The 23728-nt window shown below is 42.2% G+C and overlaps 1 protein-coding gene across 4 annotated transcripts in view; it reads left to right on the top strand.

The window, feature by feature from the left end:
* FSTL4 (follistatin like 4) overlaps positions 1-23728 on the top strand; it is a 393315-nt gene that overhangs the window by 33094 nt on the left and 336493 nt on the right. For all 4 annotated transcript variants that reach the window (XM_038552156.1, XM_038552155.1, XM_038552153.1 and 1 more), the window contains one exon: positions 7361-7394. In XM_038552156.1, coding sequence (XP_038408084.1) covers positions 7361-7394 — 34 coding nt within the window. The remainder of the gene's footprint in view (positions 1-7360; positions 7395-23728) is intronic.

Genomic DNA, 23728 nt, shown 5'->3' with positions numbered 1-23728 from the left:
ATGCTGAGTTGTGTACACTGATGCTCATGCAGACCAGCCTCTGTTGGGGAGTCACCCAGGAGAGGAACCACTGAGTCAGGGAATAAATAATTCACACTGGTTTAAAAAAAATTAATAGAAGGAATTGGTTAAACAGGTATTAAAGGATTAAAAAGGCCGAAAAGGAACCCCTGAGATAACAAAGAGTGCCCACAGCAGGGAGCCTGGTAAACACTCAGACCAGTGAGGAGAGTCTTGCTGGGGCTGGTTCCTCAAGAGTACAAAATTATAGTTGCTCCCTATCCTTGTAAACATTTGATGTTACTGTTGTTTTTAAACATTTTTTTCCTGTGGTATATAACAGTTTCATACTGTGGTCTTAACTTGTGAAGTTCTTTTACAAGTGCTTTGCTCATTTTTCAAGTATATGACTTGTATTTGTTTTGTTTATTTGCACAAGTATTTTCTATATGCTGCACAAATGCTTTGTCAGGTCTATGTATTGTAAACACATTCCCCTGGTGGCTTGGCTTTTCACTGTCTTAATCCCGTCTTCTAATGAATAGAAGTCTTCATTTAATAAAGTCCAGCCTATTGTTCTTTTCCTTTATGGTGCTACCTTTCATATATCCCATTTAGGAAATATTCACTTGCTTTAGAAGTCATGAAGATACTCTCTTAAGGTATCTTCTGGGGACATAATTATTTTACATTTCACATTTACATCTACAGTTCACCTGGAAGTGACTTTTATGTATGTTGCAAGACAGGAGGTTGAGATTCATTTTTTTTTCCATATGGATATCCAATTGATTTAGCACCCTCTGTTGAAAAAGCCATCCTTTCCCCCATCGTATTTTATTGACACCTTTGTCATCCTCCCAGAAACTGAGTATGTGTGATTAGCTGCTCATTTTCAAATTCTGTGTCCTCCTTTGCTTCCTGTTCTCCTCCCTCCTTCCCTCCCTCCTTTCTCATCTGCCTGCCTGCCTTCCTTCTTTCCTTCCTTAGGCTTCTTAGGGATCCATCAAGTTTATTCATCTTTTCAAAGAACCAACTTTTGGCTTTAAAGTTTTATGATATATGTTTTCCCCTATTTCATTGATTTCTGCTCCTATCATATTTGTTTCCTACTACTTTTTGTGGGCTTAAATTGTCCTTCTCCTAGCTTTCAGAGACAGTTGGCTTAGGTCATCGATTTCTAGCCTTTATTGTTTTCTAACATATGCTTTTCAGGTTATATTTCCCTAGAAGTCCTGCTTTATCCACATCCCACGGTTTTTTAGATGCAATAATTCAATTGTCCCTCATTCCAAAATACCTTACTTCTTTTGTGACTTTCTTTTGGAAATTATGTGATATACTTCTAAATCAATGGGTCAGATATTTGGAGATTTTTCTCCATCTCCTCCTATTATTGACTTCCAATTTAATTTCACTATAGTCACAAAACTCTATTTGTACTCTATGATTTTAGTAATTTGAAACTTGCCGGTACTTCTTGATGGCTCAGCATATGATCAGTTTTTATAAATGTTGAACAGACAGTTGAGGTGAATGTGCAGTTGTTGGTGAGTGTTTGATGTATGTCTTTGTCACCAACCCAGAAACTGGGTATGTGTGGTTTCCTGCTCCATTTCAAATTCTGTGTACATTTTCTTTCTTCCTTTCCTTTCCTTTTTTCCGTCCTTCTTTCCTCTCTTTATTTCAGAGATAGATGTAGGTCAAGTTTGTTAATGGCGAGGTTCAAATTTTGTAGATCCTTGCTGATTTATTTCTTCTACTTAGTCTGTCACTTAGTGACAGATGTTTCCTCAATTCTTGGACCATTTCTGTAGATTTTTCCATTTCTACTTTTAGTTTTGACTTTTTGATGTTTAAGCTATGCTATTGGTCTTCTACAAGTTTAGAATTGCTATATATATTCCTGTTAAATTGTCTATTATTATGAACCATCCCTTTTTGTCACTAATAATAATTCTTGCTTTTGGAGTCTCTTATCAACACCAGCTTTCTCCTGGTTGGAATTAATAATGTTTATCTTTTCTATCTTTTTACATTCGGCATTTTTGTATCCTTTTATTTATGGTATGTTTCTTGTAAGCAGCATATTGTTGGGTTTTAGTTTATGTATTATGTCAATCTTTGTATTTTAGTTGAATTGTTAGTCTACTTTTATTTAAATGGAATTAAATCTAGCATGTTATTATCTATATTCTTTATTCTGTTTTTTCCTACCCTTTCTTGTCTTCCTTTGGATCAGATTTTTTTGTTATCCAACTCCTTTGGTCTCATAGCACTAATTTTACCACTTTTTGAACAGTAAAAAGCCATTCTGATATTTCAGTTATGTTTGACTTCCTAACCTTTTGTGATCATATTGTCATGCATTTTCTACAAAATATATTACCTTAAAGAGCATTATTGTTGTGCTAAGCAGCCAGAAATAGATTTATCCATTTTTAACCCATACCAATGCTCTTTATTCCTTCTTGCATAAGTATGCATTCATTTGAAAAAAATTTCTTTTTGTCCAAAGTGTTCCCTTATGTTGCTCTTAGTGGTGATCTGCTGGCAGTATATTTTTTCAGTTTTTGTTTATCTAGGTATATCTTTATTTTGCCCTGTGTATACCCATATTTTCACCGGAGATAGAATTCTAGTTTTTGGAATTGTGAAGGTATCATTCCATTATTTTCATTTCTGTTATCAGTTTGATTATTTTCTTCTGCAAAGTCATCTGTGGTCTTATTGTTGCTCCTTTGTGGATGATAAGTCCTCTCCATCCCCACCACCCACCCAGTGCCTAGTTTTGAGATTTTCTTTTTGTCATTGAATATTAGACTATTTCTCTATGACTACCAAGCATTAGTTTTCTTTGTGTATTGTCTTTCTTGTGGTTTGTAGAGATTGCTAAATCTTTTGCTTAATGTTTTTCATTAATTTCAGAGAAATCCTCAATCAACATCTCTTCAAATACTTATTTTGCCTTATTTTCTCCCTCCTTTCACTTTGAAACTTAAATTACATGCTTGTTGGATGTTTTCCCTGTTTCCTCTAATGTCTCTTATACTCTTTATTTTTCACTTTTTATTTTCTCCTTTCAGATCTTTAGTCTGTTTTTCTGCTGATCTAGTTCCCATATTACTATTCTTCACTTTGTGTTTAATCTTCTTTCAAGTCCATCTGTTGAATTCTTTGTTGTTTAAGTTCTAGAAATTTCACTTGATTCCTTTTTAATGGATTGCAATTTTATGTTGAAACTCAGCAACTTTTATTTTCCTGAACAAATGAGTCATCGTTATTCTAGAACTTGTGTTTGATAATTCTAAGATCTGATTAAAGTGTGGGTCTCACTGTCCTGTATTTTTTTATTGAATTTTAGTCATTTGATCTCATTTTCTGCCATACCTAGTAATTGTGGATTGAGTGTTGGACATTATGTTTGAAAGCTTATAAATCTGTGAATAATTTTGTCTTCCAGAGAGGATTTACTTTTTCTTTGTTAGACATAGAATACTGGTAAATCATCTTGATCTGCTAAGAATAGAAATTCTTAGAGAGTATATGATACCAATTAAAAGTCAGATGCATTTACCAGGGCCACTTTTTCTTGGAAAGCCTAATTTTTATTCCCCTAGCACCATGATAAGTACCAAAATCTATGCTTAGTTTTTCAGCTCATTTGAGGCTGATTTTTTTTTCTTATTTCTCATCCTCTTGCACTTTATATGTGCAGCTCAGACATAATCATATAATTCAAGAGGCAGCTGAGTACAGATTATTGGGCTCACTTATTTCTGGTTCCCTTTTCTAAGATTTCATACCCTTAAGTTCTAGATGCTTTGGTAGCCCTGACTCTGGTATCTTCCCAACTCAGTGAAATTTCTTTCAGCTCTCTTTTTTTTTTTTTTTTTTTTGGCTTCTATGCAAAAGGACCAATGCCCCAAGGGGAAGATTAGCACCTCAGTGGACCTTTCTGTTCTCTGAATATTGGCTCTTTAAGTTCTGGCTGCATTTGTTTCTCTGACACACCTTCAAAAACTTATCTAAAATCCAACTTTTATAGTTGCTTTTAGCAGGATTGGTCTAATGCTTGTTCTTCTTTCATAGCCTGAAGTAGAAGTATCTCTCATCTAATTTCACACTACCTCTATGAATTAAGTGGAGATGTGCATAAGCTTTGTTATGTGCATAAGCTTTGAAATTTAAATCCCAGCTGGCCACTAACCTCTAAGTGAGAACTTGGACAAGCTTAACCTTTTTGACCTTTTATTTCCTCACCTTTTAATCAATATGTGAGAAATGAAGTTGAAGAGACCTTTAAAGATCAGTTAATTCCACTTATTTAAACTATTTCATAGCATAATAAAAGGGAAACTTCTGAATTGATTATAGGAAGCTGGTATCATTTTAATTCCTAAATCTGAGAAAAAAATTGCACCTAAAAATAATAAAGCAATCTCATTTATTAATATTAATGCAAAAACATATTTAAAATTCTAACAAACAGAATCCATCAATATTTTTTAAAAAGTGTATCATGATTAAGAAATACTTATTCCAGAAATACAAAGATAGGTGAATACCATGAATTCTACTAGAGCTAGGAGAAAAAGAATCATGATAATCTCCCCAAATTCAGAAACAGTTTTTGATAAAATTCAACACATATTTTATTTTTTAGTCAACAAATATGCATTGAATGTCTGCTCTATTGTATTACTGATATAGTAATATCTCTGTCAGATAGCACTGAGGATACAAGAATGAAAAAGATCCTGGCGCCATCCCAACTCACATTCCAGTGGAGGGAAATAGTCAATAAATAAACAAGTAAAAGGACAAGCTAGAACATCCATTTATTTCAAAGACTCAGTAAAATGTGCATGGATTTCATTAATATGATTAACCTACCTTGGGCCAAAAGCCAACATTTTGTTTCCCTTAATAGGAAAACACTAAACACTAAAACACTAAAGGTTTTCTTCCTGAAGTCAAAAATAAGACCAGAATTCCCGTGGATGTGCCAAGTTTCCACAACACTTAATATTAGATTGAAGAATTAGCTAAAGCAATAAGACAAGAGAAAGACGAGAGACCTAAGAATTGAAAGAGAGAAAAATCATAGCTATTTAAAGATTACATAAATATATAAAAGGAAACCCCAGAGGACTCCATGGAATAACTATGACAAACAATAGGAAGTTTAGTCAAGTGGCTGGTTAAAAATCCATATATAAAAATCAATTGTAATCATACACACAAAAAGCAATTACAAGATAAAGTGAAAGAGAAATTCTATTTATGATAACAAAATATATACAAAACAGAAATATTCAGGAGACACACAGGAAAATTATAAAATACTCTTGAAAGAAATAAAAGTCTACTTGAGCAAATGATTAAAAATACCATGTTGTTAGATAAGAAGATACAACATTATGCAGATGTCAGCTTTCCCTGAATTTATGTTTTGTACAATTGCAATAAAACATCCGTAAAGTCTTCTTCTTGATATATACAAGTTGCTCATGAGTTTCCCCTCTTCTGAAAATACTTGTTATTTCCAGGGGTGTGGTGCTGGGCCCTGCACAGAGAGCTGAGGAGCAGTGTGGGAAGGGCTGGGTTAGCTTTTTGCATGATGTGCCTTACAGCTTATGTACCTCTTCTAACACCACTCTCCATGGTCCCTCTTCTGAACCCTGACCTAGTGAGTACCTCCTCAAGAACCATCATTATAGAAGCTAATTTGGTTAACTGTGCTGTGTTGTTGGGCCACTGGTTCCATTGGTTTCCACTTAGGCCTTTGACTCATTACAGAGATGGTAGTCATAGAATATAAGTTGTGGGGGTTTAGGGGGTGGGAGATAAATGTTCAAGTGCCTCCTCCGTTTCATCCCTCCTATTGCCTCTGCTTTTTGACCCCAAAGGATGCTAGACAAGAATGCTAAGGTGTGAAAGAAAATGCCATTTGCTAAAAAAAAAAAGTGCTGGTGCTAAATGGTCTTCTTGGTCATAATGGCAAGAAGTTGGCCCAAGTTAGATATTTTATTTTCTCTTCTTTGGTTACTAGCATGGATTTTCAACTTACTCTCAATATTAGACTTTTTACCCTAAACCAGTTATTTATGATGACTTGTAGGTACTTTTTATTCATTGTGAAACCACAGTATATGTTTCCAGGCTTTCCCCTGTATTACTTCTCACCGGACCTTTTCTGCTTCCTGAGCATACCCTGTACTCTCCCATTACCTTGCCTTTTCTTAAGCCTTTCTCTCTCTCTGCTGTACCCTCCCTCCCTTACCTCTGTCTGAAAGCCTGCCCATTCTGCAGTGCTATTTCAAAGGTTCTTTTAAAAAACCCTTTTCTTTATGTATCTGCCTGAACATGAATATACTGGTATTTTTCAAGGTAAAACCACCCCTTTACTTCTCAGTAATTTGTGTTTGTTCTGTAGCCTCCTGTTCAACTATGAATGTTTTTTTTTCTCTCTCTCTCTCTCTTTTTTTTCCAGCTATGAATGTTTTCAGTGCAGGAATTCTGTTTGGCTTATGTAACCTCCTCTCAAACACTTTGCTTACTGCTGTATGCATAGTGGGAAGATGAAATTGAATAAAAAAAAAATACCCAAGGCATGGACTTAATTGAGTCCAGTGTCATGGACTGCCTGTCCAAATTGTCTGTAAGATTCAACCCTTTGGAGACTACTAAGTTGAGCACAGTCAACTAGATCATGCCACTGACCCACTCAGGAGCAATGATGGTATTCATTATGAAACCACAAATCACAGCCTACTTCAGATCAGATAATTCTAGCTTCTGTCTGCTTCTGTTTGCCCCAGGCCCTATAGAACCTACAGTCTAGTTGGAAGATGTAGTATCAGTCTGGGACAGGGTCTTCCTTGATGCTTGGTACCAGTCCAGATTCCACATAAGAAAGACCATGAGAGTTGTCTCTGTTCATTAAAAACTGAATGATTGGGGCACCTGGGTGTCTCATTTGGTTGAGCATCCAACTTGATTTCAGCTCAGGTCATGATCTCAGGCTTGTGAGATGGAATCCCAAGACTGGCTCCCCACTAGGCACGGACCTGCTGAAGATTCTCTTTCTCCCTCTCCCTCTAGCCCGCTCCCCTCCCTCTCTTAAAAAATAATTTGAATAATTAATATATTTTTTGATTAAGGCCCCAAAGCAACAAGTTGTTTCCTTTTACAAGTGTGTATGTTGAGAGTTTAGTAGACCCAATGTTGCTGAATGCCATGTTCTTATGAACTTGTTCTTCTTTTTGTGAATTAATGGCTAGCAGAGGTGAGATATTTGCAAGTATCTATACATATGAATTATTCTTCAAAAACATAAGTCTTTCTTTTCTTGCAGGAGTCCAGAAGCTTTGAAGTCACAAGAAGAGAAGGTAGGGAAAATTCATTCATACCCATTTCATTCTCAGTGTTGACATTTTGGAAGTAGTTTGTTGAAGCTAGGATGAACTTCATACTGTGGTCAGCCTGTTCTTTGAAATTTCATGTGGCCTTTTCTGGGTGCTGCCTGGCACTGGCCTCTAAGGACTGTAAGAACTGAAAGCCAGAATTTCTTGAGAGAACTATGTCTTCGACTTCTAAATATCAGATGTGGGATCTGGGGAACTGTCTTATTCACAATCATGTTTGCAGTCTTGAGAGAAGCTTCATTTTTGAGTGGAGTTTGAAGTAATTATTTGGTTTCACCTGGCAAAAACAATATCAACAATAAAAAATGGTTTATGATTTGAAGTATTTCAGTAACTGGGAGAATATCCCACTGTGAAAAATATTTGTGATTAGATTTTTACAGCTTTAGTTAAGCTGAAAGAGAAGTAACCAATTAATTTCCCCTTTGAAACAATTCCATTATGTTCATTTTCCTCGCCAATTCTCCTGGCACATTTGTTTTCTAGTCTCTGAGGTAAGTATGTATGGGTGGTAATTTCTGAAATCTTTTAGTGAAAATTGAAGTTGCCCTTACTCACTTTCAGCAATACCTACTGTCTAATAAGATGTCTTTTCTACGGTTTGTGTAATCTTTGCCAGTCATCTCTTTATTGCAGGGATAGGAGGAGGAAGTCAGAAATCAAACTGAATTCTTGCTCTAGGGTCTGGCCTTTGGTTTTAGCCTTAACGACAAACTTCTCCATAGCACTGTCTCCAAAAGAGTGGCAATCTAAAAGGTGTGAGCAAATTGCATTCTGACTCCTAAATGTAATGTATCCTTGGCTGGCTCCTAATTAGTTCTTATTTTAAGCACCATAATGAAAGACCTAGAATGGCCATGTTATCAGTATGTTTCTAGAGCTTGGAGACCTAAACCTTCTATAATCTGTATTGGTAAATTAACCTAACTGGTTGTTTGCTGCTACCCATGGGGCTGGAACCCTGGATTCAAAGGATCTGGGTAATGTGGCTCTAGGATGAACTTTGTGGCTTCCATTCCCATTTGCCATTGGCTCTGGTTTTGGGCTCAGTGTCCTCTGAACTGCATCTGTAGGGTGGACTGCGTTGTTTCGGTATCAAAAACAAATGAAATTGCATGGACATGGGTGGATCCAAAAGGACATGTTTCTTATTGATGACCATGTAAATTTTGGAAAGAACTAGCCTTAAGCAGAGAAATCAGCATGAAACTTGGTTCTGAATGTTATTTAATTCATGTCAGTAGCCCAGAGTATGGATGTTAGGAATTAATTTGTGCTATAGAATCACACATAAACCTAACTGCTCTGGAATGTCACCTGCCTTGTGTTAAAAATGTCTCTAAATAGTAAGGCTAGGACATGAGAGAACCATGTATATTTTTGCTCAGAGGCATTGAAGGGCTTGATTGAACCCCAGGCTCCAAATCCACAGGAAGATTGACATTGTTGAAGGATGAGCAGAGGGGTGGTTGAGTTGTGCTCTCCTCATCCATAACCTCCTTCTCTTTGGCAGTAGCAGCTCTCACAACTGGCTGACTGGGAGCATATGGTTTGATTGTACTGACAAATTCGTCCTGACATCACATAAACTTTTTCCCCCCATTGTGAACTGATGTCTTTCTTGATTGTTTCTGTCAAAGTTGAGTGTTTGAGAGTTCCTGAAATAGCTTAGGCCTTGATGCCAATGCTTATAACCTGGTGGCGGCTGGGGCGCCCAGGGAGGGGGAGGGTTGTGGAAGGACCTTACAGGTTGTTTCCAAGTATTTTCAGGCATGAGAATTCACTTGCTTGAATGGTGGGATTGTTAGTCTTTTCCAGAAGAGTATAGAAGTAGAAAAATTATAGAAATGCTCTGAATATTTCAATAAATTATTATTCCTACAGACAAAAATAAGACATTATTGTCTCATAATAAACACTTAAGGTTGTTTCATAGTTGGAAATGAAAGAGGAGCAAGTAAGTGACACTGAATTGTTCTGCCCAATACAGCAAGCCAGGGGCATGTTGGAGAGGTCTGGGGAAGGTAGACTCTGGGTCACACGATCCAAGATGTCTTCCTATTTTTTTGTTTTAATCATACATCTGACTGAGGAGTTCCTTCTCCATCCCAGGTTCAGTGGTACAAGTGGGTGACCAACCTCAAGTCCATGCTACATGATCTTTGGAAACTGTTGACTAAGTCTGTGAAGTAAGAAGTGAGAGGGAAGAAGATGAGCAGTGTGAATGGAGTCGAGGATAAGTCCTGGGGGTGTTGAGGATCTTTAGTGAAACTTGAATGTACTCTGTGTCTTAGACCTTCTCCCTGCCTGATTTCCAGCCTTGTCATGATTCCTAGACTGTGGCCCATTCTCTGGCCTCTAGCTTTAATCATACTATATGTGCACCCCAAGTGCTCTTAGTCCCTCATCTTTGTTGAATGCCACCTCTCCCTCATACCTTCCAACTTTTTCTTAAATTGTTTAGCTTACCCTACCTTTTCTTGGAGTTAAGGGATCCTATCAGGTCATTTCCTAAGAACAGAGAGCCTCACCTTATTCATTCCAGATTCTTCATGGCCTTAGTCCAAGATTCTAGTTGCTCAACAATTGTTTTCTGAATTAAGTGCAAGCTACACACTGCTAAATTGTGTAGCTTGATCTTTTCACTCTGATTCTGTTCCAGTGATATACAAGTGAAACACTGAGTGCCTTGACTCTAGAAAGGCACTTTTTATGGAGTGTTCTGTGGATATCCATTGGATATTCCTAATTGATCAAAGTGCTCCATCTTCAGATAAGCTTCATGTGTCCCCCTCAAAAGATATGTTGACATCCTAACTCAGAACCTGTGGATGTGACCTTATTTGGAAATAGTGTCTTGGCAGATGTACAATCAAGTTAAGATGAGATTATCCAGGTTTTTAGGAGGGGACTTAATCCAATAAGTAATATCAGAAGAAGAAAACATGGGAGAGCACCATGTAATGATGGAGTAGAGATGGGAGTGATGAGTCTATGGACCAGGGAATGCCAGGATGCCTGGCAACCACCAGAAGCTAGAAAGAAGCAAGGAAGAATTCTCTAAGCCTTCAGAGGGAGCATGGCTCTGCCAACCCCTAGATTTCTGACCTCTGGCCTTAAGAACTATGAGAAAATAAATTTCTCTTGTTGTAAACCACCCAGTTTGTAGAACTTTGTTGTGGCAGCCCTAGGAAAATAATACTCTTGAGTGCTGGACTCAATATTGAGCTAGTTGTTGAGATTTTTTTTTCACTGCAGAACCTCTTAGACTTATAAGATGCTAAATATGACTCTCAAAAGGGAGCATTTCCCAAACTTAGTTTCCCATGGTGTCTTACTTTTGTTGTATTTGATCATCTCAGGGCTGGTGTTCCATGCAATGTCCTTTGCAAATCCTGCTCTAGAGAGTTCAGGCAGAGGGAAGGCTTCCTCAATGCCCAGGATGAGCCTAGGACTCGGCACCAGTAACTTCCAAGGGCTTTGCATGGACAGAATGGTGACCTAGTAATAATGATGATGACTCCTCAGTTCTCGAGTTTTCAGAGAGCATTTACATTCTTTCCCTCCTGTGACCCTCAGCAACCCATGATAGGAGGAGAGCAGAGAGGACCTCACACATGAGACTCCTTCCTTCCTTTCCATTCTAATTTGTGGGAACAAGGACTCCCCCTGAACCAGTGTTTCTTTCTTGTGCTGATCCTCTCTCCTGTACAGTTTTCTGTACATTCATGCCCACTGCCAAGGCCAGAGAGCTGAGAAGGACTCTTGGAAGAAAACTCTCCAGGGGTTCTTTGATTCCAAGTTAGATATGGGGCAGGGCTCTCAGGAGAACCTGGAGGGAAATATATAGTATCAGTAAGTGTGGCAGGACTGCGGGACTGGTAGGCTGTCTTCTGGGAAGGGCACATGCCTATCCCAGCTGACAAGGCAAGTCCTGTATTGACCTTGTGCCCTGGGACCCACCTTTGCTAGCTGCATAGGGAAGGAGAGGTGGCTGCATCTTCATCTGCTTCCCATTGCGTGTGTTTTTACACTTCCCTGTAGATACCTACAATTTAATTTCAACTTTTAAGGCTTCAGCCAAAGGGGCCAACCTCACCTCTCCAAGACACTCCGAGGGCTGGTGCTGATTGTGACTGCCAGAACTCATCTGCTCAAACCAGTACTTTTCTCTAACTGAGTCCATCACATTGAATTACAGCCAGGAGAGGACACTTGAGTGAGCTGAGCAAGTGGCCGGGATAATTCAGCCCTTGTCAGCCATCTCTCAGGAACATGGGGTGAGCTAGAAACTATTCCAGATGTCTGCGATTGTGTTATGATTAGAGGCTGTGAGTTTTGGGGTGGGAACCAATGTCATATTGTATTATCCACCCTCCCAGGGATGGCTCACTCATACCTTCTAGTCTAGAGCAGCCTGGCCTGGCTTCTAGCAGGACTGTGAGGGAGACCTGAGAGCAGGGCTGCTGCTGTCTTCCCAGAAAAAGAGAGAGGGGAGGGATAGTCACACAGCCTGGGTGGCTGTGACTCCTTAGCAATGGATATCTCCTAAATAAACATCACCTGCCAGTACCCACCGTGTGACTAGAGCCTCCCTTTCTGAAAACCCTTGGAATTAGTCCCTAATTGGAGCTGCCTCTAATAGCCCCTTTATAGTCCTCTGCATCTGGGTGAACTTCAGCTATCAAGAATTGCATTCTGTTTACCATTAATTCTGATTTTGTTTAGCAGATGTTTTCTGGATCTCTTAGTTGCCTCCATAATCTGTCTTGGTATAATGTAAACTGGCTGACTCTCTTCCATAAAACAGATTAATAAACTCCTAGCTTCTTTTGAGGTAACTTCTTTAATGGCTGCAGAGGCAGGGAGTTTAGAAGGGAGCCATCCAAATTTGACAGTGCCTGGAGTAGTAGGTCTTTTTTGAATCAAGGCTGCAATCTGGGCAAAGAGTTGCAGTTTCCTTCACCATTCTGCCCTCCGTCACATACGGTGGAGCTTGCTAGTTCTCTCTTACAGCCCCTGGGCCTCAAAAAAGGTAAGAGGGACATCTCTGTCTTTCTACTTCTGGCCCCACAGAAATGGACTCTTCTGGGTACTGCTGCCATTTTGCAGTCACTGGAAAACTATATTTTACCTACTTGCCCCGGCTTGAGTGGATGAGGAGTGGATGACATAGCTGGCTGGTGTGTTCTGGTTGAGTACAGTGATTTGATACCCAGTTTTGATCATGACCAATTGGCAGGCAGTAGAGTCCCACCTCTCTCCTTGCTCACTTTTGGGCTTTAGGTGTGTTACACAGTCTTATTGAAAACAAAGGCATTGTAATAGTCCAGACCATTAGTCCCAAGTCTGGATTACAGTCAGTGAGCCAGTTCGCCCCTGGCTAAAGCCTGAAAGTCTCATGAGACTTCAGAATCCAAAGGAGGACCTGGATAAAAGGTCAGCTAATAAAAGGCTTCTCCCTCTCTTTCCCTCCCTTGGCTTGCTGGCCTCTTCCATGAAGCCTAGCAGGACCGCTACAAGCATCCCAATTCAGTCCTGACTGCTCACCAACCCTGAGGTGCAACTGTTACCCTCAGAATGACACTGGAAAGCTCCCCTCAAGGATGCTGATTGGTCGGGCTTTGTGTCACGACTCAAGCCACAAACCAATCACCTGCGGCAGGGAGGGGTTGGGATACTGTGATTGGCCGGGTGACATTACATGGGCTCTCTTTGGCGTCTGTAAAATCACCTTTGCTCAAATGCCAGGGAATAGGTACATATTTGGGCCTCAGAGAAAGGATGCTGAGCAGCATACAACCATTGTGCCTCATGGGCTCGTGGAGATGTCGTGGGGAAGGTTGGGTGTGGAGAGCCCTTGGCACAGCGTGAGCAGTGGCATCAAGGCATGGTGAGGTTGGAGGTTGGTAATCTCTATGATGTCTCTTCCTATCTTGCATGTGTAGATCTGGCCTTAGACATAGAGTGAGGAATGTCTCAGGTCACCAAGTCCATCCCTCTGTTTCTAAGCCGACTGAGTGTTACTTTGCATCATGTGGCCTATTGACCATGAAGAATTATCTGGAAATTAGTCCATTTTCCATCCTTTCTTCTGTCAGAGTCTTGAACTTTTTGCTCAAATTCTTCGATTTCACAATCAAAAGAACCAAACAACTTTCTCTTGGTGATGTCTTTAAGAGCTTAAGGACAACACATGCAAAATTTCTCTTCCCAGATTCAAGTTTCCCTGGGCAGCGGGGTCAGAATTATACTTGAGCATGACAGTTACCCACCCTTCAATTACTGCACTGGAATAAACTGGAGGGAGTGAACACAAGGGCATTTGCCAGGGATCATGCCCAGCATTAGCCAGAGGAGTCTCAGGCTGTGGGTCTCCCCAGGCTTCTGTTCCCTGAGCTTACCTGAGGTCATTCTGAAAGCCTGGGCCTGGAAAGATTAGTAGTGGCTAAGACAGCCTGAATGAGCCTGAGTTCTCATTCTGGTCCCTGCACACAATCTGCCTTGATCAGATGTCTGCCAGGCTCTGGGTTAGCGGCTGTTCCCTCCTAGCCCCTGGGCCATTTCAGCCCTCCCCTGTGATTTGGAAGAAGCAGGACCTTGCTGGCTATGGCTCTGGGCTGATGATGGCAGCTGCTCATGCTGCTGTTAGAACTGCACGTGGGTGACTCTTTGCCCAGGGCCTCAGCACTGCAGGACCCATTGTGGGCATTTATGGCCTGTGCTCTAGGGGAAGCTCTCATGGTGCCGTGTAGGGTGAGCCCTGGGAGAGCAGGGAACAAGGCTCTTTGTGGCCTCTCCTCCCCTTACACACAGCAAGCACTGAAGCCTTAGTTGCCTGGTACATCCCAGGGCCAACCTTCCTTGATTTCATATCTCCACTTGTCATAAGGCAAAATCACAGCTAAAGGAGCTGCTGGGTTATTTGGCCTAGGTCCCGTGGCTCCGGGACTGCCCCTACCCCATCCATCCGACCTGTTGCACTTATTCTCCCTGGAGCCCTAGGAAGGCTTGCGTTCCTCACAAGCATGGTCAGAGAGCTGCTATGCTCTTTCTGAGGACTTGGGGGGCCCTCAGCTAATGGATACTGACAAGCTGCTGGTGCAGGTGAGCTAGGCTCTGTGGTACTGGTGGCGAACCATAGGGCCTTGGGAGGTCTGGGCAGGGTGGCTGACCCCTGTGCAGGGAGCTTTGCCTGTCACGAAGTCTCTTTGGGGCTGTCACCACACACTGTGCATGGGTCCCTATCTGGAACTTGTAGGGGAAGAGCTCTGTTGTCTAAGGAGTCCTAACACCTGAATAGATGGCCACCATATAGGGACAGTGAGGTGAACCCTTCATGAGACAGCCGTGCCCTGCGGCGCCTTGAGCCTGCCCGCTGTGGCCCAGAGATGGGGAGACCGCACTCCCTGTAGACTTGCCATGGCCTGTCTCTGCCCTGCAGGCCTGCCCCTTTCTCTGAGAGCCCATGGTGAGGGTCGACATTTGCCATCTTCACCTGGTGCCTGGCCATCAGCCAGAAGGAATGGCCCTGCTTTTCAGGAAACCTTGAAGTTGTCTTCTCTGTATAAACATGGAAGCTCTTTTCTGGACTTGCTGAGCCATTTGCCCTAGCAATATTCTTGTGCCATCGGCAAGCCTCTGGGGTTAATTATCTGTGACTTGAAAGGCATTTGTTTCTGCCTCTTTTGTCTCATTGCGGTTCAGCTGTCTTTCTTTATTAGAAAATGAGGTACAGAGTCCAACTGGCCATTATGTTCTAATTCTCTTCTTGTCGTGAGAATTAATTCATCTTTTTAAAACCCTCTTCCAAAAAAAACAAAACAAAACAAAACAAAACAAACCTGCCTTCCTATTTTCAGATTGTGTTGTCTCTTAACAAATGTCTAATCTCTCCACTTCAGTGGGAACAGAGCCAAAGCTAGAAATAATCTGCAAGGTGAGACATCCCATCAAAATGAATGAGGCCTACCAGGGCTCTCTTTTCTGGTCCCACTCACTTCTGGGGGCTCTGTGCTGCCCCGCCATCGGCCTGGTGGCCTCCTGTGGCTATGCTGAGGGCTGCATGCTGTGCCCTCTGGTGCTTGTGCTGGGTCAGTGAGCCACAGTGTTCAGAGAGGGCACTTGCTCATCAGGCAGGCAGGGTCAGGAGGTCCCATGGGTCTCTACACACTCTTTCACTCACATTTCTTCTTGGCCAGGGCTGCCGCTAGAATCCAAGAAATGCTTCGGGGTTTGCATTTTACAAAATGTTGACTGTTGCAGGAGGGAAGTTTATGAGCTTGCATTGTGCTCTCCAAGAAGTCAGAGAACACGTGCCCCCAAAACGAGCAGATTCTGATGGGCCTCTGGCTCCATGGGATGTTGACAGTAACCTGCAGCCATGGAGACCCAGGTACAGTCACCATGGTCAGATGGCCTCTGGTGCTCTTCCCCTGGGCATGTAGGCAGGCCATCACCCACGTGTCTTGTTCTCTGGAGGCCAGTGGGGAGTTCTCAGCCTCTCAGCTACCCTGTCATCCCTGCAGTGCTTCTGAAGCAACATCTGGGAAACTCATTTGATGATTATTACTTCTTAAGGAGAAATAACTTCCTGTGGAAAGTAATTCCATTCTTAGGGTTTCTTTAAGGTTCATTGGGTGCTAATGGAAGTTTCCTTGGGTGGATTGGAGTTTACTTGGTGTGCAGTGATGACAGGGTGTGGTTCTTGCCTTACATAGCATGTGCATCAGTGAATGTGTCAGTTGAGGAGATATACAAGAGTCCTTTTGACAGAAAGGCCACCTGGGTGTGCCTGCCCCTGGCCAGGAATCTCACAGATGGGCCAACGACCATGTATGAAAGTATTTGCTTGGTGTAGACCAATATGGGGGCACCAGAGAACAACTCACTGAATGTTTTGGATGAGGTGAAGTCTCAGGGTCTTTTCTCCAGAGGATGGTTATATTGACAAAGGGTTTCCTTTTGGTTCTTAATGGCATACCCTACCAAAGGGGACATGTTGTTTCAAATAGCAAAACTCAACCCAACAAGCTCAACCAAATAGAGTACCTTATTGGCTTATGCAACTGGACAGTTGGGAATAGGGTAGAGGGGTGAGGGTGCTAGCTTCAGGCATCCTTGGTATAGGGCACAAGAACCTGGTTTCTCAATTCACCCCCTTATGGTTGACTCCTCTACATGGTAAGTGCCAGCCTCCCCATTTAGGACTCCATATCCTGTGGAAGAAAGAGAGCTTCTGATCTGGTGTTTCCTGCAGAAGAGCTAAGATCATGTGCCCGATCCTGAATCCGTGATGATCCTGGTGGGCTGCTGCATGTTTCTGGGTTCTGCACAGGTCACAGGCCAAGCCCCTGCAGTCAAGATGGCATGAGAGAGTGAGAGGTAGGTGGAGGCCCAAAGGACAACTGGGGCTCTGCCCAGTTAAGGTACCTGGATATGGGAAGGTAAAAAAAAAAAAGTCCACTCTGCATATTAGCGTTTACTCAGTTATTCCACATCTGATCGTCTAGTCTGTTATCTACTCCCAAGGGATTTGGAGTGTCTCACAGTTAAGATGAGCTTAGTCAGCATTCCCCCAGCATTTCTGGGGAAGGCTTCCCTCTTAACTTGTGGAGAAGGAAACCAGGGTCCTCCCAGGTCTGGACCCTGCTGACCAGGAGCTTGTGAGGGAGTAAGCATAGGACCCCAGATTCCTGACAGCAGGGCCCATTTGCATTGTTTGTTTGTTTTTTAATTTCAGCTGTCTCCAACCATGAGGTGTCTTGCTCCTTCACCCCCTCCCACAGTGCTAGATGCAGTGACCTGCTGGGGTGCATGGAGCCTCCCCTGGCCCAGACTGTGGGAGTGTAACTAGTCTTTCGGAGCCCCCAACATACCCTACTTTCTTGAGCCTTTTAGCCAGAGGGCATAAGGATCAAAAGCACAGGTTCAGATTCTTCCCTGAAAATGACTTCATTGTTTGCTTCTGTGAGGCTTCTCAGAAGCTTTATTTTTTTATTTTTCATTAAAAACCCCCGTCCTGGGTGTTATTCTGTATGATAGTAAATTGAACACCAATAAAAAAATAAATTAAAAAAATAAAAAAAAAATAAAAAAAAAAAAAAAAACCCGTCCTTCTTCCGTGGGAAGGAGGTGGGGATGGGGAGAAGGGGCACTCACTGTGCTGGCTGTTTGTGGTGGGGCGGGGGACCCAGATGAAGGACCTGGGCTTCACAGGGAACCAGCGCTCTTGTTCAGAAGCCATCTTTTACTAGGGCAGCTTCTCAATTGCCCATACTTTAATTTAGGGTCAAAGTCTTACTTCACTGCCTTCATAGGAATTCCCTGGATTGGAAGAGTTCTTAATAGACGTATTTTTACTTCGAGTGTTTTACTTAATTCTCATGAGCACCCCCTGACATAGGCATTGCAGTTGTATTTTATAAATAGAGAAAGATGGGGGACTCTTTTGAACACAATAGGAAAATGATCAAAGAATTTAAATGGGCTTCACTGAGGTCTGTCAGGAGAGCACATTCTCCGTGGAAATTCAGCATTGTTTGTCTAGCTGTGATTGAAATGCTCATATTCACGTATGTGGAATTATCGCTCTGCAGTTGAAGTGCCTCCAGGGTCCAGGTCGCTGGACCCTGTGTGTGTCCGCTGCCGTCAGGGAGAAAGGCCTCTACGTTCAGAAGAAATGTGCCTTAAAGAAAAAAAATAATCGCAGGTCTGGAAAATGAGTTGTCAGAGTAAAAATACATTTCAATCTGTTTGTTTTACTAATTTTAACAGTTATTTGCTCTCTCTCTCTCTCTCTTTTTTTTTTTTTTTTTTTTTTGCTGGAAGCAGCATTCCCATCCAGCTGCTTGGCTGCTGCATTTGAATTTTTATCATTTGTGTGAGTCGCTGACTATTTGGGCACAAAATGGGAGTCCTGTGGCTAAGAGGGGATGTTTATCTGATAGGGTCAGATCTAATCTCACACTTAGAAACTTCAGGTGAAAATAAAACGAGTTGTTTTTCTGGTTTTTTTTTTTTGTTTTTTTTTAAGGCTGCAGTTGTGTAAAGCTGTGCTAGCAAATCACTTTCTCCATATACAGAATTTAGAATAATAGCATCTTATATTTGGGTAGTATTAGGCTGCTTTTTGCTCTTTGTCATCTTATTTCCTCATTCATAAAAACCTCTACGTTAGGTAGAGGAGGATATTAGCATTGGTATCTGACAGATGAGGAAATTGATCCTCAGAGGTGGCCAGGGGTGTGTCCCAGGTCCTGCAGCCCATGGGGCAGGGCTGGAGATGATGATCATTCGTCTGAGATCCTCCCACCAGGCTGCCTCTCTCAATGTGAGTTTATAGCAGGAGTTTTCTAATGAAAACCCAGTGGAAAAGTATGGAGTTTTTAGTCCTGTTTTGGTTCTTTTAAAAATAAATTATTATAAAGACAACTTTTCTCATCTGTCAATGTAATGATCTTGTACCGTGGGGATTCAGAATATTCAAAATGTATGTGGGGGAAATGGTAAAAGTTAATCATTTTCACAGTACCTGTCTGTGGTGAGGTTTAATTATCACTTGACATATTTCACGGTTTAAAATGATGACAGTTTAAAATAGAGCCAGAGAAAGCCAGAAAATACAGTCATTACCTTGTGTCGGGTACTGTATTGGAGTAACCCCCAAATGCAGATGTTCCCCAGACAGACAGTTCTGCAGCATTTTCTGTTAGCTCTAGATGTCCCAGGAATTCAAATCCAAACTAAGAACTGCATCCTGACCCTGCCGTCATCACTTAGACGGAGCTCTGGTGAAAGGTAGCAGCATGGGTTGATTCTGGCGCCTGTTTTAGATGCTAACCTCCTCGACGCCCTCCCACATCCAGATCTCTCATGGCCTTCTGCAGCACTGCTGATGAACAAGATATTCATTGTGAAGTGGGCTCTAAATGAATGAATGAATGAAAGCTATTGAAACTACAAGGAGCATGTGTCTCTCAGGGATTTACATGCCTTCCCAAGATGGAGAAGGCTGAGAAGCAGCTTCTGGTTGTGGTTGTGATTGTGCTAGTGGTTTAACAAGCTCAGTGCTGTCTGTTTGTTTAGGAAATAATTAAATAATTGTCTCTTTCCTGTGAAATTCTGGAAGAGGAGCTGTCCAAGAGCAGACCCGTCTGTCCAAATTTCAAAAACCAGTTTGGAGAGGCCCCGGGAGAGGGAGCAGATGAAGCCATCTCAGAAATGCAAATGCTGTTTGACGTCTATTAGCTCAATGCTTATCCATAGCTGACAGGCAGATCCATTAGGATGCCAGTGTCATGGATCAGAGACAGTCAGAATACGATAAGAGCCACGCTGCCACTGGCTGAGCCCCAGTGACATGATCTGAGAGCCCTCTGGATGTGCCTGGCACTCTGGCCTGGGCACCACTTCACCCCTGAATCTCATTCTCTGGTTTCCAGGTCCAGGCCTCCAGCCAGCCTTCATGGCTGCAGCCCTGCCACCAAGCAACCTGCCTGAATACTGTGCCTGGTGGAGGTCATGCCCTTCTTGAGATGTCTGGCTTGCTTCTTGGTGTGGCCATTCATGGAATCATCCTTGTGCTCTAACTGCAGATCTGGAAGGTCCCTGCAGGATTGCTCATTTTCACAGGTGGAGGCACAGGCTTGAACAAGTGGAGTGAGTGGTCTGAAGCACCGTAGCTAGTGGGTGGCAGAGGTGAGACAGGAGGACTGAGCCAGGGTCCATAAACGTCTAAGCTCTGCATGGTTGGATTTCTGCAGTACCTTCCTTTTCATCCTATTCCTGGGGCCATGTTTTCCCTTCTCTGGAGGGAGGCACAGTGAGTAGCATGCCTAGATGCTCAGCCATCATTTCCTAGTTACGTATACTTTTTTCTTAAGATTTTATTTATTTATTCATGAGAGACACAGAGAGGCAGAGACACAGGCAGAGGGAGAAGCAGGCTCCATGCAGGGAGCCTGATGCAGGACTCAATCCCAGGACCCTGGGATCACACCTTGAGCTGAAGGCAGACGCTCAACCTCTGAGCCGCCCAGGCATCCCCTACCTGTGGATCTTCTGGCTGAATTTTCTAGTTAATTTTTTTTTTTTACCTTGACATTTGTTTAAAATACTTCTCCATATATTGTTTTCTTGTTGAAGGGAAGGGACCAAGCGGGAGGGGGCACATGGTGACAAATGCCGTCATGAAAGCCACACCATCAGCTTTGCTGAGTTGACTTGTTCCAACCCTCTCCATTGTCCAGTGTGACCAGGTAGTATGATCTGTTTTACAGAGGAAGAAGCATGTGCTTTTGAAGGATCATCGATCTGGCTGGTTGGGTGCTTCGGCTAGTGGGCAGTCCTTATAGTGGCCCTTACTGTAATGAAATATTCAGTGTCTTCTGTATGTCACTGGTGTGGCCTCCTTAGGCACATCCCTCCCCCAAACCCATCCTCAGGACTCTCAGCTCTAAGGCAGAGCTCTGAGGTCTTTTCTAAATGGTCTGCTCTTAAAAGTTTGGGAAGAGCAGGTGTCCCTGTGGCCCATTTGTGATGGGAATGGGAGCAGTGGGAAGGATTGATGGAGAGGGTAAGTCAGAGGCCAGATACTGGGAAGCTATGGGTACTCCTTGGAACAGAGGTTACAGTGCTGGTTCCAACTCTTGATCAGACTGTGAGCTACAGGCACTGTGAGGCTCTCCCTGTCCCATACTCCCATGGAGTTCAGAGGGGGAGCCATTTGGTGAGCTAGGAGACACAATGGCAAAGACCACATGGCCACTGTGGTTGGTGTCCAGAGAATGGCCAGAGCAGGAGACTCTGCCCATAGGCTGCCTCACCCTGTAGCCTGTGTATGCTGGTGGCTCTGGGGCTCCACTCCCATGTTCAAGGGGCTGGGGAGCACTTTTGTCCACACCTGCCTCTTCCACACCCACCTACTGTTTTATGCCTAAACCCACTGTTACTGATTCAAACTACTATTCCTCATGAGCCCCCTCAGAGTCATTTTGGATCCCAAACAAGCCACAGAGCTTCCACCAAGCCACTTCATACCCTACCTGGGGAACTCAGAGCCTGTCTGTCTCTTTGTAGGGCTTCTCCTAAGACCCCTGTGCCCAGTGTCTGTTCTGTATTTCTATTGTTTGACAAGTCTCAAGCTGGTGGTCCAGGGGCCAGATTCAGTTCATGGTCCTGTTTTGTTTCACTTACATAATGTTGACATTCATAGGGTTTTTGTTTTTTTTTTAATTTTTCCATTTTAAGTTGAATAATTTGCCAACATTTAAAATCAAGGACCTGGTACATACAGATCTAAATAGAGGGATTTACTCTGGAAAGTGAAATGCTTCATTCACTCTGGGCCTACATGACTTCATGGCAACAATGGGCTGGAGTGATTAGCTATGTCCTTAGAGAGTGCACGTGTTCTCCTATTTGCCATAGTCCACACTATTACCTAGTGCCTCCTTGATGCTGAGGCTGTCAGATGCCGTTTTGAAAAATAAATAGGAAAAAGGTGAAATACCAGAAGAACCTTACACACTTAAATTACCTAGTGGCCTTTGTAGGTGTTTGAGTTTTCAGCCTGTTTTATGCTCAGATTTATTATTAATCACAGCACCGTAGAGTCAGATGTCGGCAGGTGGGCAGGGGGTCAAAGACAGAGAGGGATTTAGTGTAAAAGCTGAAGTAATCCTTCATAGTCAGCCCTCCTTGAGAACTCTGGTGTGTAGACAAAGGCCAATGGTTTAGGCAGTTAAGTGTTCCATTAAAATATCTGCTTTTCTGATATTTATGCTTTGATCTGCACACATTCACTTTAGGCTACAAGTTTGCAAGTGAGTTTCCAGCTTCGTAATTAATATTTGTGCCTCTTTATGTAAGTTATATCTTTAAAATGGATCAGTTGCTTTAAGTATCTAAAAGACATTCCACATATATTATAAAGTAATTACTTTCCAAAGATATTTCCCACTGATATTTGTTACATCTAAATATACATTTACAGTACTCACTAGACCAGAATAGTTCTGATTTATATATTTTGGTCCACTGAGCTAAAAAAAAATTTTTTTTAAAGTATCTTTTTAATCAGTGTATTTATTCCAAGGATTTTCTTAGCCCCTCCAGAATCAGCCATAGTATTAGGAAACTAATAAACATGGTGTGTTTTCTGAGCTGGTTTAGAATTTAATGAGAAATGACATCTCAGCCTAACCGTGGAACATGGCTAACTTTTAATCTAGGCTCCAAAGTGTCCTAGAACCTGCAGGAGCATATTAACTCTCTCTGTGTCATGTTCTTAATATGCAAAATTCAGATGATAAACAGTTACTACCCTTGTGTAGGGAGAATTAATGCTTGCTGAATAGCAAGTATTATTTTAATAAAATAGTCTTAATTGTTTGCTTTGTACTTTTTCTGCTTTATTATTTTTATTATTTCTCTTGCCTCCGTAATTGGTAGTTATTGGGTTCTCGTTATTTCTTTATTAGTCATTTTATAAAAACTATCTTGTGATTTAGCATCCCTCCCACACGTGCTTTCACCCACATGTCATCAGCAGAGGCGGAGAGGTGGCAAACATAGCTCGCCTCTCGTGGAGCGGATGCTACAAGCAGCTCCTTGTGGCTTGCCCCTTGTGTTCAGGAGCAGTAATGCCCAGTTTGTTGGGTGCTGTGCCATGAGAGGCCATCTGATACCCAGACACCCAGAAGACTTAGTAGAAAAACATCATTAGTATAACAGTGAGATGGCAGGACCAATAGGGTCTGCGTGGGGATAGTGAGCTCCCTCCTTGTGGGAGATGAGACGTACCCCGCCAGTGAGGGTCAGGCATCGTAAGCATGCACTGACCACAGAACATGGGGAACTGTAGAAAAGAACAAGAAAATCATCACTGTGTCATGCAAAGAAACCCACAGTCCATTCAACTCCTAAGTTGACTGTTCTATAACGTTTCCAGCCGCCATTACCTAGGGACTTTATCCTTCTTGCCTTCCTCTAGAATCTCACACCACCTATTCTTGTGTTCTCTAAAATCTCTGTGGTTTTGCAAATTGAGATATCCAGACCTTGTGAGTATGATCTAACTTAACCAGTTGTGTTAGTCTGGGCACATTCCTGAAGTTCTGTGCCTTGGTTTTGTTACCTACAATATGGTAGTAATAATGCCATCCAATATGGCAGTTACATAGATTAAATACAAAAAAAAAAAAAAAATTGGCATAGCACTGGCCAACCTTCCAAGCAGAGCCAGTGTTAGCCATTAATGTTAGCTATGATTCAGCCCTTGTTGGGGCTGGAGTTGG

This window comes from Canis lupus, chromosome 11, assembly GCF_011100685.1.
Source record: "Canis lupus familiaris isolate Mischka breed German Shepherd chromosome 11, alternate assembly UU_Cfam_GSD_1.0, whole genome shotgun sequence".
Taxonomy (NCBI): domain Eukaryota; kingdom Metazoa; phylum Chordata; class Mammalia; order Carnivora; family Canidae; genus Canis; species Canis lupus.
Note: the sequence above shows the minus strand (reverse complement) of the source record. Positions and strands in the feature narration are given on the sequence as shown.